This window comes from Periplaneta americana, chromosome 9, assembly GCF_040183065.1.
Source record: "Periplaneta americana isolate PAMFEO1 chromosome 9, P.americana_PAMFEO1_priV1, whole genome shotgun sequence".
NCBI lineage: Eukaryota > Metazoa > Arthropoda > Insecta > Blattodea > Blattidae > Periplaneta > Periplaneta americana.
In genome coordinates, this window is record NC_091125.1 from 62,771,670 (window position 1) to 62,792,451 (window position 20,782).

The window sequence follows — 20,782 nt, forward strand, 5'->3', positions numbered from 1 at the left end:
GTATTATATATCGAATAATAACACGCATAATGTGGAATACCAGTTCATTGGAAATGCACATTGCAATTGTCGCTTTGCACCCTTTCGTTGAATACACTGTAATTCATTAGCATGTCATTGTATACTTTATTTGTTGGTGCTTCCTTTGTAATTTTTCATCCTCTTCGGTGACCGTCCAGTGGATACCATGCATATTAAATTCGAAGTTCATGGCTTTTGTACCTGGCAGAAAACTATGGACTTTTTAATGGCTACAAAAACTGTAACAATGATCTCTTTGGACACGAAGCAAAGTCGGGAGTCTCGTGTGATAAATTTGCTGCCTTGCCTCTAATTGATAGGCTCCAGTCAAAATTTACCGATCATGTGCCGATCATGTTAAACTTGACTCCCCTACCTAGATGGTAATGAATTCCGCTTCATAAGAGCCTCCGCATCACAAATTACATTCTCCACAATTCCTAAAATTTCAAGAGTGCAATCAACCAATGAACACTTTCGTTTCATCTAAGTAGGCTTATAAATAGCTTCAAGATTTGAACGCGTTGTTAAATAATTACTTTCACTTTGTTGGTTTCAAAGTTCTGCTGGAAACAATAAATGTCCACTATTATCATTATTATTATTATTATTATTATTATTATTATTATTATTATTATTATTATTATTATTATACCCGTGTGCTTCGCTACACTTGTTAGAAATAAATATTAGTGATTTAAATTTAAATCCAGTTTTTTAATTACTTCGTGAATAATAGCGTGGAGTGGATTAAATCTGCATAGCTTCATCACACTCTCTTCTTACATCCTATAGGCCTACAATATCATATTAATAAAAGTTAGGAAAATGATAAAAAAAAACTGGTTGTTGTTGTTATTGTTGTTTAATAAACTATACGAAGACAGCTCTGAACCTAACAAGTGATACCAACGAGGCACCACTTATGAGGCAACTAGGCCAGGAGGTAATGGGGTAGGGTGGCCAGTTCCTTCCTCCTCCATTACATACATCGCCGACTAGTTACGTATTATACTAGTCAGACTTGAGATGTATACAAACAATATTATTGAATAACTCTTCTCGGGTTCTCAGCCAGGTGAGTTGGAGATTAGCTTCCAAGCTTTCGACGGCTAGCTCTGCCATCTTCTTCAGGGACGAAATAATTACCTACACTTTATTAGTTTCAAAGTTCTGCTGGAAACAATAAATGTCCACTATTACCATTATTATTATTATTATTATTATTATTATTATTATGATTATTATTATTATTGTTATTGTTATTATCATTATTGTTGTTATTATTATTATTATTATTATTATTATTATTATTATTATACCCGTGTGCTTCGCTACACTTGTTAGAAATAAATATTAGTGATTTAAATTTAAATCCAGTTTTTTAATTACTTCGTGAATAATAGCGTGGAGTGGATTAAATCTGCATAACTTCATCCCACTCTCTGCTTACATCCTATAGACCTACAATATCATATTAATATTATTGTTCTTCCTCTGACATATATCGTCAAGTGAGATGTATTGCCTGATAATAAATGTAGTCTACATGTATAAATATATCGGTTTTAGCAACAGAGCATTATTGAAGGCAAAACAAACGGGGAAGAAAAGAAATTATTTATTTAAAGATAAATAGGAGTACCTAACTGCTATAAGTTATCTTCAGTACCCAATAGGAGACTGAAATGAGGTAGCCATTGAATGAATCCAGCGGAACGTCATGACAACAAAGTAAATTCTAAGCGTATTACTGCAGGCAACGCAAGACGTCTAGGACACCATCCCACAGGGACACAGGCGTTTCTTTATCATGAATGGACAGGCGGCTTGACGTCAACGTAAAAAAAAAGAAGCTTCGCAGTGGGAATAAAACTCCGAAGCAATTCAAAGACAAGATTAATGTTGTGAGAGCAGCTTTGAAGAATACGAGACACCAATTTCATATGCGACGTTTGATTGAATATCTTAACAGAAGCAGGAGCAGGGTAAATAGAAGCCTACATTTATACTGGAACAACAAAACCTGACACAGGACATAGTGAATTATTAAACCTCATTCATAAATACGAAACAGTATGTATGTATGTATGTATTTTTTATTTTTATTATTATTATTATTATTATTATTATTATTATTATTATTGTTCATTTAACGACGCTCGCAACATCAGATGTTATATCAGCGTCTCCGGTGTGCCGGAATTTTGTCCCGCAGTAAATCTACTGACATGAGTCTGTCGCATTTAAACACACTTAAATGCCATCGACCTGGGCCGGGATCGAACTCGCAACCTCGAGCATAGAAGGCCAGCGCTATATCAACTACGCTACCGAGGACGACTGTATGATGCATGCATGCACGCATTATTTGTAGTTGATCACTTTTCCTGCAGCTTTCTCTGAGGAACAAAGTAAGGAACGAGGAGCTATGCAACCCTACCGGCATGAAAGACGGCCTAAACACCGCCGAAAGCCTAAAGTGGAAATGGGGAGGGCATGTGGTAAGGATGGACCACAGACAATGGACGCATAGACTCACATTGTGGGATCCCAGGATCGGCAGAAGAAGAGTGGGACGCCAGATGACTAGATGGGCCGATTTCTTCAAGAAGGAGGCAGGAGCACAATGGATTAGCAGAGCAAGAGACAGACAGCTATGGAGAGATCTAGAAGCAACCGTCCCCAGTGTGTAGTGTGGTGCGAATAGGGAACTTACAAGTGAATATAGTGTTTAGATTGTGTACATAGAAACGAAGTAGTGCAGCCAAGTTCGATGATATCACTCCTTAGGACCAGCTCACCTAACGGCGAGTGAAGTCTACTGAGCCAAGCCCTGTCAATCAGGAGGCCCTTGCCCTTATGGGATCTAGCAGGCTAAAATTATTATTATTATTATTATTATTATTATTATTATTATTATTATTATTATTATACTTTTCTTCCACGATGAAGTAGAGAATTCAACGTGTAATTTATGGTGCACGAATATAACCTGATACTGTAAAATGTTTTCTCGTGCTTACCGTATCTTCCCACCTATAGTGTCTTTCATTTTAAAACAGCTGACTGCTATATAAAATCTTAGTAGCTATGTAATAGAGTGATTCAGGCGACTGAATACAACTGTGCCATATCTTAATGTGATAATCTCATATAAGCTATAATTGTACCTATTTATTTTATCTTAGGTTAAATCAGAATTATAGTCCATTTAACCAGAGAGGAAAAAAATGTCATGCTAGTCATTCACAAAATTACAACTTACAAATGATCTTTAAAGAACCCGGAGGCTCACTGCCGCCCTCACATAAGCCCGCCATCGATCTCTATCATGAGCAAGATTAATCCAGTCCCTAGCATCATATCCAACCTTCCTCAAATCCATTTTAATATTATATTCCTATCTATGTTTCGACCTCCCCAAAGGTCTTTTTTCCTCAGCTATTTCAACTATCACTATATGCTTTTATGAATTCACTCAGTCGTGCTACATACGTGTCTCAAACGTCTGGATTTAATGTTCCTAATTATGTCAGGTGAAGAATACATTGCGTGCAGTTCTGCAATGTAATAATTAAAATAATAAGGCTATATTAATACACTGAATAAACTAGCTTGTAGAACTATTCCCAGACTTATAACCCATTAAGCATGGAACTAATTTCTATGTTACTTTCTGTCAAACTTTGTTTTATTCTCTCAGGAAAGTGTTATACTTATAAAATTTATTTAAAACGTGAAAGAAATAACTTTCTTCTTTTACATTTCAGAAACATAAAAATTAGTATTAGTTGGATTCGGATTTTGTACAGAATTGGAAAGCAATAAGAAGCCATTAATTCATCATCAGTGCAGTACGCTCGGATTAAGTGGGAGTCTGGGGAACGGAGACGTGGTGAAATCCCTCAAGTGTGGTTGGACTAGAAGGGTGTAGACTCTCACATGCGTAGGTATATGTTGTACTTGTTCATTTGAAATACCCGTCCAAAATTCAGACGCACTTACTTTGATATTGTACTTAGGGCGATAAATAATGGTTTGCACTCCCCCTATAACTCCTGCAAAGTAGCAGGTTGAAATGTGTGGCGATGTATGCGTAAAGATAAACGATAGTTCTGTCTACTGCCATCAGATGATGTTGCTGCTGCCCATAGGTAGATCACTGGAGCAGCAATTGTTCCGGCTTGCGAGTACATTCGTGGACATCGATGAAACAACATGGAAGCAGACAAGCACGGGCAAAGGTGGACAGTGTGGTTTCTCTGGAGGGAAGGAGTGACTGCTTCAGACATCCACAAGAGGTTAGTACCCATATGTGGGGAGGCAACATCAAGTCGCAGATCCGTGTTTCATTGCGTATCACAATTCAAAGACGGCAGGGACTGTGCTGAAAAACGAAAAAGCACTGGGCGTCCAGCAACTGCAAGCACACCAAACAATACCCATCGTGATAATGACCTGATAATGGAAAACATGCGAATCACGTGTGATGAACTAGTGAAGGCAAGAGGTCTATCACGGGGAACCCTCCACACAATCGTCCACACCTGTGGAGTAACAGCGCGTCTGGCCGCAAAACCAGGTGGCCCGGGTTCGATTCCCGGTCAGGGCAAGTTAGCTGGTTGAGGTTTTTTCTGGGGTTTTCCCTCAACCTAATGCTGGGTGCTGGACCACGGACTCATTTCACCGGCATTATCACCTTCATCTCATTCAGACGCTAAATAACCTAAGATGTTGATAAATCGTCATAAAATAACCTACTAAATAAATCCACACAATCATTCATGACGATCTGAAGATGACGAAGGTGTGTGCACAATGGGTGCCACATACCCTCACCATTGCTCAGAAACAGACGCGTGTGGAGATATCCCAACACTTGGTGCAACAGTACAGTGCAGATCCAGAGGAATTCTTTGAGCGTCTGGTCACCGTCGACGAGTCATAGTTTTTCCACGGGACTCCAGAAAAGAAACGCCAGTCTCTGGAGTGGAAACATACTGGGAGCCCTCGTCCCAAGAAGTCACGGCCGGGACTATTCGTTCGGAAAAAAATGGGAACTGTTTTCTGGGACCAGGAAGGGATACTTCTGGTGGATTGGCTCCCTCCTAATACGATCATCAACAGTAACCGGTACTGCACTTCACTGCACCAACTCCGCCGACGCATTCAACAACGCCGCCACGGCAAATGGGGACGTGGTGTTCTGCTCCAACAAGACAATGCGTGGCCACATGCCAGTCGCCAGACTATTGCCACCATTCGCGAACTAGGGTTTACTGTGCTGCCACATCCTCCATATTCGCCGGATCTGGCGCCTAGCGACTATGCCCTATTCGACTCAATGAAAGAGGGCATGCGGGGTAAGAAGTTCACCACCAATGACAAACTTCATGCAGTTGTCCAACAGTGGCGCCGGGATACCCCCAAAGAATGATTTGCTACGCAAATACGGAAGCTGCCAGAACGTAGCAAACCATATATATGACGCAGTGCATGAGGGTAGGCCACTAGAGGGAACCCAAGAGGTGGAACTTAAACTGAGGGAATTCAATCCGACATCAGAATGGGAATCCGGTGTGGCTTAGTGGATAGAGCGTCAGCACGTAGAGCTGAAAATCCGGGTTCAAATCCCGGTGCCGGAGAGAATTTTTCTCTCTTCCACTCATCTTTCGCCATATGATGACGCAGAATTTCTGCACGGAAATATCATACGTACTTCGGTACATATTATATTTTTTAATACCAAAATGATACAAGTTTCTGAGAATTACCCATATAAGGAAATCATAATCATTTCTTCATCTCATCACGTGCGTAGCGTATACCAGCCTCCTATGACGCATCCCGGGCAACGACTCTATCGGTAAATCAATATACATAACTTTCTTCACATGGGTGAATGACGAACCCGCCATAAGTTAGAAAATATTCCACATACGAAGTAAAATACGGAGGGGATTTAGGGTCTATAACCCAATTCGTTTGTAAATACTCGTCTGAGACAAAAAAAAAAAAAGACCTGCTGCCATACGCTAAGTCTCCTTCGGAAGATTTCGGTTGATTTCGTGAAAGCTTAGCATTATACTTACTTATCTACAAATAGTTTTTAAGGAATCCGGAGGTTCGTTACTGTCCTCACATATGCCCGCTTTCGATCCCTCTCCTGAGCAAGATTAATTCATGCAAATCAAGATTTCAGGCATAACTCCCTGTAAAGTTGATTTGAATAATTTCGAGGGAAAAATTGTTCCGGAGCCGGCTATCGAACCCGGGACCTTTGGTTTAACGTACCAACGCTCTACCACTGAGCTACTCGGGAACTCTAACCGACACCGATCCAATTTTTCCCTCTATATCCACAGCCCTCAAAGTGGGCTGACAACCGTCAAGCAACCAACTTCGAGTGCACACTAACTCCGTGTGACTTAAATTGTGGTTTTCTGTTAACGAACAGTGACGTGTATTATGCAAATCAAGATTTCAGGTATAACTCCCTGTCGGTTAGAGTTCCCGAGTAGCTCAGTGGTAGAGCGTTGGTACGTTAAACCAAAGGTCCCTGGTTCGATACCCGGCTCCTGAACAATTTTTCCCTCGAAATTATTCAAGATTAATTCAGTTCCTACCATTATATCCCACCTCCCTCAAATCCATTTTAATATTATCCTCCCATCTACGTGTTCTAAAGTCTGATTAGTGTAATATCTAGCTAGACAGCGATGTATGGAATGGAGGAGGAAAGGAACTAGCCACTCTACCCCATTATCTCATAGCTTAGTTGCCTCATAATTGGTGCCTTATTGGTATCACTTGTGTGGTTCAGATCTGTTTTCGGACAGTTGACTAAAGAACAACATCTACGTCTCGGCATTCCCAAAGGTCTTTTCCCCTTTGCTCTTCCAACTAGTATTTATATTCATTTCTGGATTCCCCCATACATGCTACATGCCCTGCCCATCTTAGAGATTGCTCTGTGTTTACTTTCTTTTGTTTGTTTGTTACTATTCCTGTCTGTTTATAGATCAAGTGTTATAGCTAAATAATTTGTAACAAACATATATTCAGAGGGTAAATTAGCTGTAAAATAACATTTTTTTTCCTACCAGGCGTTGTCCGAAAGTGGACTTAGACAAATTCATGTTACTGCAGATTGGTTATTTTTTGTGTACATAGTACTTTAATTTGGTTATTTTACGACGCTTTATCAGCTGCTATGGTTATCTAGCGTCTGAGTGAGCTGAAGATGATAATGCCAGAGAAATGAGTCCAGGATCCAGGGCTGAAAGTTACCCAGCATTTACTCTTAATGGATTGAGGGAAAGCCTCGGAGAAACCTCAACCAGGTAACTTGTTCCAACCAGGATTTGAACTCAGGCCCTCTCATTACACGGTCATGCATGCTAACTGCTACTTCACAGCTGTGGACCTACATAACATTCGAGTGATAACCCTAATGAAACAAAAATTTAAGACCCATTACGAATTTGTAGGAAGATAAAAGTTAGTATAGATACTTCTACCACTTCGATTATTTGGATGAAGTTTTGATGTGCAGTTTATTCGTACAATCATGGTTTTATTAGAGAGGAAACTCATGTCCTCTTCTGGAGTGATCGCATACTATACAATTTTGAGTGCAGAATCCTGAATTGAGGGTAGTGTTTTAATCATTGTAGGAAAGCAGACCATTGAAATTGCTTTGGGAGTTGTGGCTCTGATATTCAGTATTGTGCATGCAGTGTAATCAATAATGAAACTTGTTATGATATACTTTTTTCACCATATTTTTGCTTCACAATTGAAAAATATTTTCCGGCTACCTTATAAATATATTACACGAGTAGTATATTTGTTTCCCTGTACACTGACTTCCAGGAATAGAAAATGTTTAATAAATTGAAGTGAAATACCCTTGAAATTTTTCAGAGCAAATAGTTCATATTGTATGTAACAAAAAACTATAATATCATATTCGTGGCAAGTTAATAGTTTTTTTTTTCAGAAAAAAATGTAATATTTAACAATCTCTTATTCGATAAATATTGCAAGTAGGATCGTGATTTTTGTCCATAGCGAAAGAATAATTTATCGCTCTGGAGTATTTCAATAGTGTGGACGGTTTTCGTGTAAATTTAATTTAAAAAATATCTAATTTCAAGCTGCTGGACGATGCGAGTTGGTTGCAACACAACGCTAGAGAACATCTCATCTCACGAGACACAACGAATTACATCTGTATCACGAGAAGAGTGTGTTACGGCGATGTTGCCGGACTGCTGAAACTTCAAACTTAATTTTCTGTTTAACCGTGCATTTAATCACAAAACGTAATATAGATTTTCCATTTATTTACGTGTACACTATCGCCCCTTTCAATCTACAAGGTTATTTCACTTCCACCATATATATATATATATATATATATATATATACTGGGTGAATAAAAATGTAATGCTTTCGCAAAAAACCAGGACACTTTTCTAGTTACATAAATCGGTAAGCTTACACTTTATTATATAGAAATATTAAAATTGAGGACATGGCAACGTTGTAAATATTTTTTCCTTACTCCAAGAGTGTAACAGTCTAATGATGATGCATGAGATAATTTTTAAAGTTCTGACTTACGAGGACAGAAAATCGTTTTCAATCTTTTGACTTTCGTTTTATTTTTTGTCCTAATTTTGTTTTAATCAATGTTGTAAGACAATTTCTATTTTGCTTTTATTTTGTCTTTGTTAAGTTTTCAGTTACTGGATTATGTACTAAATAAAATTTATATTTTATACTTTTCTCAGTTTAATAATGGTAACATAAAATAACATAACTTCTTCGTAGGTCTCAATTTGTTGACTGCACATCAATCATCTTATTTCAGAAAACCAATGTGAATGCAGTAACATAAATTAATTATTTTTAGGTTGAATCTGAACAAATTATTTCAAATAAAACTGAAATTTGCCATCATTATCTACGTACTACCAGTTTCCTTTGCCCGTAGGATACACTTTGATACCAATTTCTTCTAGAGGCTGGGTTAACCCCAAGGCAATAGTGCGGCCGAAAGGATTAGATCAATGGGAATAATCCATGACCTCTTTAGAAACGGAAGCCACAAACCTCCGGCTTGTAGCGCTACGAATAAACGAATAAAAGCTTCTTATCACTGACAAATGATGTAAATTACTATTTTAATGTTTTCTCTCACAGCCTGGTACAATAATTAAGGAAGTCGAAAATGTTTTCATAATAAGAAACGATCGTGTACATTGAGACTTACATAGCTCGATTTTATAAAAGAAGTTATGTTGTTTGCAAGTTATAGGAACATCTATTTTTCCTAAATTCATTCTGTTTCTTTAAGTGTACTGAATCGTCGGAATATTGGTTTCCAATAGCCTATACTCCATATCTTACATTAAGAATCGCATTCCATGTTAATTACATGAGAAGGAACAAAACAATTTAATTTACTTTTATTTGAGAGGACATACTTCTCTATAATTATAGCTACTCAGGGTTGGTAAGTTACGCGTGAAATATTAATTTCTTCACGACGCGTAAAATGAATAATTTATGTCATAAATGTAAAAAAATGTAATAATTTCAGAACTTTCAACAATACATGAAATAAAAAAGTGTTAAATTATTATTGGCTAACAACCCATCACTGTAAAAGACAACTTGTTACGAAACCTCAAAATAAGCCTCGGAATGGTACTGATTCTCTGGTACGACCACAGTGTTAGTTGGGAGGCCGGAGGGAATAATACCTTTGGGGAGGCTGAGACGTAGATGGGAGGATAATATTAAACTTTGAAGGAGATGCGGTGTGATGGTAGAGACTGGATTAATCTTGCTCAGGGAAGGGACCGATGGCGAGCTTATGTGAGGGTGGCAGTGAACTTCCGGGTTCCTTAAAAGCCGTAAGTAAGTAAATAAGTAAGTTAAATTATTACTCGCGTTTTCAGTTTACAAGTTTGCTGTAATTCATTCGAGCTCTTCATATCAAGTCTTCATTTCTTCTATCTTTTGATACGACACGCGGCCACCACACACTGTTTCCACATGTTGCTTAGCTACTCGTCGCGCCAATATATTATATCCCATAGTTTACTAATCATCAAAGGCTTCCGACGGTTTCATGTTTCATCATATTTCCCACGGTTTCCACCGGCATCTTTTGTCTTAATATTCTTTGCCGAGCTCCTTGTATCATTGTTGTAATGGATAATATATTTGTGCGTAATGTCGACTTCATTTATTTTTCATTATTCGCTGACCGAAGACGTCTTGTTCAGAAGGGCCAATATTAAAAGAGAAAACAAAAAATTTGTTGTCCTATTGAGAACTCCGAGTTGCGGAATATTTAATTTTACTACATACTTCTAGATTGTTCGTAATCAGAAATGTGACGACTATAATTATAGAAAGTGATAAGATACACGAGGATGATATTGTTATAGATATATCATGTCGTGATGCGAAATATCACGGCCTGTTTTAGTTTCAATTTAATTGTGCTACGATTAGGCCTATTAGTATTTAAACAATATTAAATAAAATTCAATAAGTATTTGAATAATTCACAAGTTACTCATCTTTCAATTTAAGAAAAGACAGTGAAAAGTTGAAACTTTTTGTAATAACGTTATAAATTTTGGTTTATTTAACAACGCTCGCAACTGCAGAGGTTATATCAGCGTCGCCGGTGTGCCGGAATTTTGTTCCGCAAGAGTTCTTTTACATACCAGTAAATCTACTGACATGAGCCTGTCGCATTTAAACACACTTAAATGCCATCGACCTGGGCCGGGATCTAACCCGCAATCTCAAGCATAGAAGGCCAGCGCTATACCAACTACGCTACCGAGGCCGACAGTAACGTTATATTCTTCCATCGTATGATGACGCAGAATATCTGCATGGAAATATCATATGTACTTCGGTACATTAAAATAATATATATGTCATATTCTTTGTTTTTCCTTATTGGAATAAAAGTAATATCAGAGTTATAATCTTATGTAGTGTTAAAAAAGTGTAATTTTATTTCCGCTGTAACAGACCTTTAATTTTTTGGTTATTTAGACAAAATTAATTGCACGAAAGGTGTTATAGAATGATTTCTTATTTTAGTGTTGGTGGGTAATCATGACAATTTATAACAGCTAAATTAATAGATACGTTAATCTTGTTGGAAAATAAATTCTTGTAATTCATATTAAGCGTGCGTGTGTATATATTATATATACATATATAGCCTACATATATACATACATATACACGTTACATTTCACCATTCAAATTATTTTCAGTTCTCTGATTATAAATGAAACCATTTAAAATAAATGCTTGATAATCATAATGTCATGAGTTTTTATTACTTAACTTCCATAAAAATATGAGTAATTTATTTCGCCTCATAGAAAATCGTGTAGAAATTAGCTTTTCTATGCGACGTAAATTACGTGTAATATAGCAAAATATATATCACGTAATTTACGCGACCAACCCTGGTTATATTCTTCTCCCGGTGCTGCAATTATAATATATTCATATTTATATAACCTAATTTCACTTACACGCTCATTCCCTAGACATAATAAATATATTCTTATTTACATAACAGTATGCGGTCACCCGTATGGTTGCACAGTTTCAAACAATTCATTGTACTGAGCCAGCGTGTAGAGATTTGACGAAAGCAGATTGTTCAGGGCAGGGGAAAAAATATAATGCTGTCACGTAATTGGAACTGTCGATCTCGGTTGAGTGTGGTAAATGACATTCTGCCCTAATGAACCTCGAATTCCGCTGGGAAGTGAGAGAGCTAGAATCTGTGCGGAGCATTAGTTATTTGTTCCGGGCTTGCACTCATAGTTTGGAAATAAAAATGCTACACCACTGTTTGCCTCTCTCACACTTATTTCGCAGCGAAAGAATAGAAAAACATTTTTGTAAGTCTTCATTCTTTTTGTATTATGATTCCAAAGTACGCGCATCCGAACAACACCTCCAAAATTTAACTTGTTTTATAAACATATGCAGGACCACTTTAATAATTGAAGGGTTCAGAGCCATAGTGGGCCAAGCGCCATTTATTAAAAACGGAGAAAGTAAGGGTTAAAGTTAAGTGAATACCATAGTTCAATGAAGATTGACATATCATTTAGTTTTAATGTGCATACTTTATATTACTTGCTATACGTTTCCATTGAATTATGGTAATAACTTAAGTTTAAACCTTGTATTCTACATTTTTAACAAATGGCGCTTGGCCCACTGATTCTGAACCCTTTAATTTCGTATACTGGTAACTGTGTGACACTGCAATGCATTTTATTTTTGAGGATACTGTACGCAGATCTGCTTGTGCAAGCACTGCTACTACGTACTTATTCCTTCACCGAAAACAAACAAGTTTATTAATCTACTCGTCTGTTTATGCAAAAACATTAGCTCAGTGAAGTATGTTAAGTTTAGTTGCTATGTCGCTTAGTATCAGCTTTTGGAAAGCAAAACAAATTGCAATATTTTTATTTCAAATGTAAAGAAAATGGTAACTGAATGTCAAAAAATGTTGAAAGTGTGTAATGAAGAAATCATACATGGTTTTAAGTGGCTGAAGAGTTTCGCAGAAAATGAGGATATTTTAGATTATGATAATGATGATTAAGCGTGTAATGATGATGAAAATGAGGAGGAGGAGGAGGAGGATGAGGAGAAAGGTACCGTAACTGCAACTCATGCCTTTCGGTCCATTAAAAATACATTTTCTGGACTACTCCCAGAAAGTATACCAGCGCTGGTATAGGTGCTTCATATCTGGTGGAGAAGGTGCGAGGTAGACATATGCAAGGTAGACGTATATCTCTCAATGCAGTAATCATAAAAAGTAAAAGTAAATCCATAGCGCTACAGCCCTTTGAAGGGCCAAGACCGATCAGCCGGCTGCTGGCCTCACGTCCACATGCGAAGCAGAGGTGGACGATCATCCAACCAGAATGGAAGTATCGTGTGGTTAGCACGATGATCCGCCCAGCCGTTATAGCTGGTTTGCGAAACCGGATTTTCGCTACCTATCGTAGCTCCCCAAGTGCATCACGAAGCTGGGTGGGCACCGGTCCCATACACTGGCCGAAATTTCATGAGGAAGTTTCTTCCCCAATGAGGACTCGAACCAGCGCGCATTCCGTAACGCGAGTCCTAGGCAGGATGCCTAAGATCACGACGCCACAGCGCGGAACGTGCAGCAATTATATCACATGAAATTACCAATTAATGCGTATATTAAAATCAAATATAAATAAATGACGTAGCAGTAGTAGTTTACTTTCCACTACACAGATACAGGGTTTTGACATGGAATATAAATACAATAACAAGATTATACAATAATATACTAATTGATAAATCGTAATTACAAAAAAAAAATAGAAGAAACAAAAATTAATAACAAATTTCAAACTGAGTAAAATTAACAACAGAAGTTTAGTTTCAATTTTAAAATAGCAAATGACAGGCTAAATAAAATTTACGAAAACATTACCAATAAATGTTTCAAGTAAATAGCAAATCGCAAGCTAAATGAAGTTAAGAATAATACAAATTAAATTGTAAAATAAATCACAGATCACACGCTAATTAAATTGACAGCAGTGCCCGGTGCGGCGAACTTTCCACTCGCGCATAAAATGTAATTGAATACCTGAATTGACAAACATCTCAAGTCCAAAATTTACGAATTTGACTTTTTACCAGATATATATTGTGTTCTGCATAAGTTTTCATCCTATACAAAAGAATATATCAAGTCCGACTCTAAGCCTGTTTTTCTGAATCATAGAAATATTTATTTCAGTACTCTTACAATGCAAGCCTATATAGTTTTCTTCCTCTCCTGAAAAATGGATGGGATGTTTGTCAATTCATTTCTTCAATTTTACTCTCTTAAACTATGAACTTACCATAATTCATTCTTTACTTAAGCAGTAGGCCGTGATAGAGAATGAAATATGATACGATGTAAATAAATAAAATATCTTATCCACTAATAGTGTTACCGGTATCTTTATTTTATTAATTATTACTGATTATACTATTCGCGAAAATTCTTATTTGAAATCACGCAATATTTTCAATTACTTTGAATTCATCGACAAAATCAAAACCTAAGCGAGGATATAAAGGAGTAAGGAGGCTAGTTCCTTATATCCTGAAAAATATAACGCAATTTTGTATTTCAAGGTTAATTCTAAATTTAAAAAAAACGAAATACGTGTGTAAAGCTTGAAAATGATACAAATTTGCAAAAGTTTTAACCAAAAATAACGTAAAGAAAAAAAAATGACAAAACTTTGACCAAAGCTAACTTGTTGATCATGCAATTTTGCAACCAGGTTATTACAACTGCCTAAAAGGAATTATATTCCTCTAAAAACATAAACCAAACTGCCTAAAGGATATGTCATTATAATTTGTTCTTGCATGATAAGTTTCTACATTTTCGTGGTATTTTAATAATAGTATTTTTTAAAATTTTGTATTATTTTGGAGGATGAAGGGAAGGATAGACAAGACGTGAATTGACTTTGTGATACTGATAAGTGTATCTTCAGAGAACAAGAAATTCCGACGTAGAAGAGAATGTATGTGTGTAGTTCTATTCCAGCTGCAGTTCTCAACTAGCAGAAGTCTGGAAACACAAGCACATCACAAACATCTCATTAGTACCGGGGCATCGAACGTAAATGAAGGCTCGGAAGATAAGAGAAACGCGACCATATTAATTATCAACGCATATCAGAACGCACGAAACGTTGAATTAGCAGAGAAACGTCAATATTACTACCATTCGCATTTTTGAGCAGAAAATTATTCCCACGCGATTTTCCGAGTTCTCTGTACAGTATAATTTACTTTTAATCGTCTGAAGCATTGCTTGTTCTCTTCTTTCGGATTAGACATAATGCAATATAATTCAAAAGCTATCAATTGCATTTTAGGGTCTCCATTTGATTTCACTCAAAATTCAATCATTTACAGAGAAACATTTTATTTATCTCTTGATATAAACGTATCACGTAGAATAGTTTTATAGATCACGGAATTACGGGAAGTAGCGTCATTAGTAGAGAAACCAGAGAATCGGTTTTTATACTGGAAATCAGGCTTCAAATCCCGTCGACTTCAATTAGAATTTGTGGTGTGAAAAGGTGATCATGCGGCAAGTTTTATCGGAATATTCACATTTCATCTGCCACGATTCAAGCGCAGCTCATTTCAGTAATATTCATCAAATTAAATAGGTGGGAACAGTTGCACCGTCACTGTGATGCATCCCTGGATCTGATAACTGATTGTAGACAAAACGATTATCCATCCATGAGAGATACCAATGAACTTGTTTCAATGGAGATAGGGTAAGACATGCACATACACTAATAAAGAAAATTATGAGGACAGACAAATCTCTTGTTTTATAGAATTTCCTATGAAGTTTCAAAATGAGTTTAGTTTGTAAAAATATTTTTTTGTTCCTATCGTCATACTCGCAACAAGTATTGCTATGTTTAAAATTTATGAGTACTTTTTCTTTCGACATATAATTTAGATCACTGCAATAAAACTTTTCAGAAGTCGTTTAGAATAAGACATGCAGTCATCAGTCCATTCCTTACGGAGTCTTTCTGATTACTCTCTTCCCTTGCGGGTAAATTTTTATTGCAAAGTTAACTAAAATTCGATGTCGCATGAAACAAAACACAGTATAGGCTAATATTTGTATTTTACGCTCGTAGATCAAACGCGACTGCCGAGGAACGCCAGGTTATTTCTGTAGAGATATAGAACGACAATTTTTGTATTATTCATTCGTAATATACGCGTCATAAAAAAAGATTTGCTGTTGTGATGTATGTGTACTGTATTGCGCGGATCAAAAGACATCAGGCTACCGCCCGAGCTACGCCCATACTTCGGCTGTATTGCCGCGAAAGATTTAACAGGTAAGTCATAAAAATGAACGAAATTCTCATTTGAGATCCTACTGTAGTCAAGTTAGAACATAAATTTTATATCTGGAAAACCAGCTAGGCCTTCTATTTTATCGGGTAACGACGCAACGTGGAAGATTACGATAAAGAAGCCATATCAGAACCAGAAAATAAACTTCATGTACCGAGGACATGTCATTAGACACATATGGGAGATTGGGCTAATTCCGCAATATTAAGAAGTAAATATATCATATTTTTTATCAAAATGTTTATTGAAAAATATTATCAAGGTATGTAGACATGGACGAAACCTTCCATTACCAAATGAGATAAAGAGACTTATTAAAATGTAAATATGTTCAGTTGTGCATACATTACAGTTCGAAAAGAACTCGGGTAATTCCGCAACAGTGCAGATAAATCCGCAATAGGACTTTGCTAATTCCGCAGTCGTAAATAATTATGAAATACATTATGAAAGTAACATAAAAGGAACAATTTATACTGGTATGTAACAATGCTCACTTTCTTCACAGCTGTGTAGCAAAACACTAAAACCAGCCAACTTTCGATGTTTCACTGTATTGCCGACAGAGGTGTCGACCAATATCTTGACTTTTTTCTATAATACTGCAGAGGACATGCCTCCTGTTGACAGCCTCTCAAAACTCACGTTCACGCTATTGTAAACACGCAGTAAAATCATATATGCACTACTGCGGAATTAGCCGAGTTTCCCCTATGTTATAATACTTATAATAATACATACTGAGGAAACAATTTCGCCACGAAGGGAAGTGAAGAGGCAATAAGAGGCTTCACTGTTAGATTGCCAAAGAAACTGTAAATATTAGTTCAACACATTGTAGTAGCTGACGACACCAGATATGCATCAATTACGTATACGGAATGCACTCGTCGGAAAGTGACCGACCGAACGACTGGCATTTTGATACAAGTAATGTAATTGGTTTCGTAATTAATTTCATTTGTAAGCGCTGCGTCAATGCACGGTTGGGTATGTTTCTTTATAAAATTTCAGTTTACAATTAGGGCCTACATGTTATCGAGCTCTGACTACGTCCCACACCTTAATTTCCATCATTATTATAGGAAGGTTCCAGGTTACTAGTAGACTGATTTTCTACCCATATAACTTCAAATTTTCGTGTGTAAGTTCATGCACTTTGCACCGACAGCTCTTGTGCATGAAAAGTACATTATAACCAAGATATGTAAATAACGAGTCAGTTCCTCAAGTTGTAAATAACGAGTCAGTTCCTCAAGTGAACTGTGCTTGAATAAAACAACAGCTATTTATATAGCTGCCATACTGTTATTTTTAATTTCTCGAAAAATATTTATAATTATTAACCATTTTCACTGACTATTTACCCTACAGAAAAGTTATATTTCAATACTTATCTTACATCTACTGTATTACAAAAATGCAATAGGTATCACTCATATACAACCTATTGGCATTAAGAAATATAATATTAGACTACAAATTAATGTACAGAATATCACTAGTAGCAATACAAGCACACCTCACACACGTACACACATATACATACGTACATACATACATACAAACATATATACATACATATATTACATACATACATTACATACAATCGATCTCGGTAGCGTAGTTGGTATATCACTGGCCTCCTGTGCTCGAGATTGCGGGTTCGATCCCAGGTCGAAGGTATTTAAGTGCGTTTAAATGCGACAGGCTCATGTCAGTAGATTTACTGGTATGTAAAAGAACCCTGCGGGGCAAAATTCCGGCACATCGGCGACGCTGATATAACCTCTGCAATTGCGAGCGTCGTTAAATAAACCATTATTTAAATTTTGACATAGGACATACATACATACATACATACATACATACATACATACATACATACATACATACATACATACATACATACATACATACATACATACATCTCATGCATTTTGTCAAGACACTCGCGATGCGCAGTAGGGGAACAACGTTCTGTGGAGGGGGTAGGAGTAGAAAGAAAGATTGGACGTGTGTCTACCGAGTTCCAAGGCAAAGGCTAACCCATTCCCTTATAATTCGTAAGTAGACTCATCCGATCTCGTGCGCAGTTCTGTAGGAAGAGTGGGCAGTGTCTGGACATAATGCATGAGGTGTACATACATACATACATACATACATACATACATACATACATTACAAACACACATTACATATGTGCATTACATTACATTCATACATTACATACATTTCTTCTATCATTTTTGAAACTCTGGTGGAGGTTATATTCCCATAAAATATTCACGTTATTTGAAAAACTTACCAATTAAACCGTATGTATGATATAATTTATTTATAGCACAAAAGGAACAGAACCTATAATGAGAGTTATGAAAGAATTTGTAATGGATAAAGCGAGAGCAAAAGGTTTTTCTCGGGGTTCGCCCTTTCTTCTCACCATTGCCACCATCATTCCACCAATACTCTACCATCCCCTAATTCTGCGAGGTCCCGAGCCAGGCCTCCCGGACAAATAAAAAATGTACACATTTTGTTAATAAAGATTATATGATTATGTGAAAATTTTAGCAGAAAATTCACTAAATATTGGAGAAAATACAGGAATTTTATTTGAAGCAAGCAGTGGGACATGTTTGGAAGTAAATCCCGAAAAGACAAAGTATATGATTATGTATCGTGACCAAAACATTGCACGAAATGTAAGAATACAAATTGGAAATGTATCTCTTAAAAAGGTGGAAAGAATCAAATACCTTGAAGCAACAATAACAAATATAAATGACTATCGTGAAGAAAATAAACGCGGAATAAATATGGGAAATGCCTGCTATTATTCAGTTGAGAAGATTTTATCATCCAGTCTGCTTTAAAAAAAAACTGAAAGTTAGAATTTATAGAACAGTTATATTGCCGGTTGTTTTGTATGGTTGTGAAACTTGAACTCTCACTTCGAGAGAGGAACAGAAAGTAAGGATGTTCAAGAGTAAGGTGCTTACGAAAATATTTGGAGCTAAGAGAAATGATGTTACAGGAGAATGAAGAAAGTTACAAAACGCAGAACTGGATGCACTCTATTCTTCTCCTAACATAATTAGGAACATTAAATTCAGATGTTTGAGATAGGCAGGGCATATAGCACGTATAAATAAATCCAGAAATTTATTGGAACACCTGAGGAAAAAAACTTTGAGGAGGCCGAGGCGTAGATGGGAGGATAATATTAAAATGGATTTGAGGGAGGTGGGATATGATGGCAGGGACTGGATTAATCTTGCTCAACAGTCCATAGCGTAAATTCGCGTCAAAAAATAACTTTCATTCTCCATTGGCAAGTTTACCGTGTCATCAAAAAGGATAGGAATAAACATTTTTGAAAGCATCCCTATGCATATAAAAAATCAAACTCAAAACATAAGATCATTTAGGGTCAAATTAAAGAAGTACCTAATTTTTCACTTCTTCTGTTCTGTAGGTGAATTTATGACATTCAACAACGCTTCATAAATAGTTCCGTCTTGTATTAAATAGCCTATTGATACTAAATCTGTGTGTTGTACTAGTAGACTATATTGTAAAACTCTTCTGTATATATTTCAACTAGACTGTGACTATAATTAAGACTTTATAGTGCTTTTAAGATTTTATTTTTGACATGTTCCATATTCTAGTTGTAAAGTGATGTACGAATACCATGAAATTTAAATAAATACAATACAATACCGATGACGGGCTTATGTGAGGACGGCAATGAACCTCCGGGTTCTTTAAAAAGCCATTTGTAAGTAAATAAGTAAAGATTATATTCTTATTCTATTATTTCACCTTTATCGGCACATCTTGAATTTACACATTCTAAATAGAACCTGAACTTAATCTAATTACTTGATTAACAGACACTAAATCTAGATAATTGTGTCATTATCACTCACTACAGTGTGAATTAGGGCGGAAACCTCAGTACAGCCTAATCATATTACAACCCATGAACGTTATCGTGATGGCCACAGACCCTCAGCTGTGAGATTAAACGATTAAGACAGTTAGCGAAGAGAGATATACGTACTAACCTCTGAATGTCTGCCTGTGTAAGTCTACCAACTACAGGTCTGAGCCCTGCGTAGAGAATTGAAGACTGATGTGTGTTCCATGACTTTACTGCAGTTTTGCTCTGTTGTGCGAAGTTATGTTCTTATATAGTAATTCTGACTGTACGACTGTATAGAGATCTAAAATCTTTGTTATACTTTGTCTACGAAAAGAACATTCTGACAGCTTCTGTGAAGTTGGAGAAGAGAAATTTATAGAACTTCTCTCCGCTATTCCGTTACAGAAGTTTACATTACCTTGACAATTCCCCAGCATTGTCACATTTCTGAATAATAGAAACAAATACTGCAGTCACCTGCCTCAGAATACACAGCACAAGCTTGTTTTCTCTTTCCTGGTGTTTTCAATATTAAGAATCATTTTGAGAATTTCAGTTTTAAAATTTACATAACCGTCATTTAAATATTAAAGTTTACAAAATATAAAACTTTCTAAAGAAATGGGAAGTATAATTCATTTAAATTGTACAATATGCGATGGTTCACAGGAAAAGGGGTCTTAGGACGACAGGGTGGTGCAGTTTTCCCATTTTCTGCTTTTGATAGCAAACACTAAATCCATCCTGAAAAACTCGGCCAAGGGGGTTTTATGAGAGCAATGCTTTATTTAAAAAATG

The 20,782-nt window shown here is 36.5% G+C and overlaps 2 protein-coding genes across 5 annotated transcripts in view; one reads left to right on the forward strand and one right to left on the reverse strand.

Annotated features, from left to right (window-relative positions):
• The window catches only part of LOC138706004 (uncharacterized), an 843,117-nt gene that overhangs the window by 486,729 nt on the left and 335,606 nt on the right, over positions 1–20,782 (reverse strand). The window lies entirely within an intron of this gene.
• LOC138705588 (soluble scavenger receptor cysteine-rich domain-containing protein SSC5D-like) overlaps positions 5,078–20,782 on the forward strand; it is a 43,782-nt gene continuing 28,077 nt past the window's right edge. The window contains exon 1 of the mRNA XM_069834190.1: positions 5,078–5,387. Coding sequence (XP_069690291.1) covers positions 5,078–5,387 — 310 coding nt within the window. The remainder of the gene's footprint in view (positions 5,388–20,782) is intronic.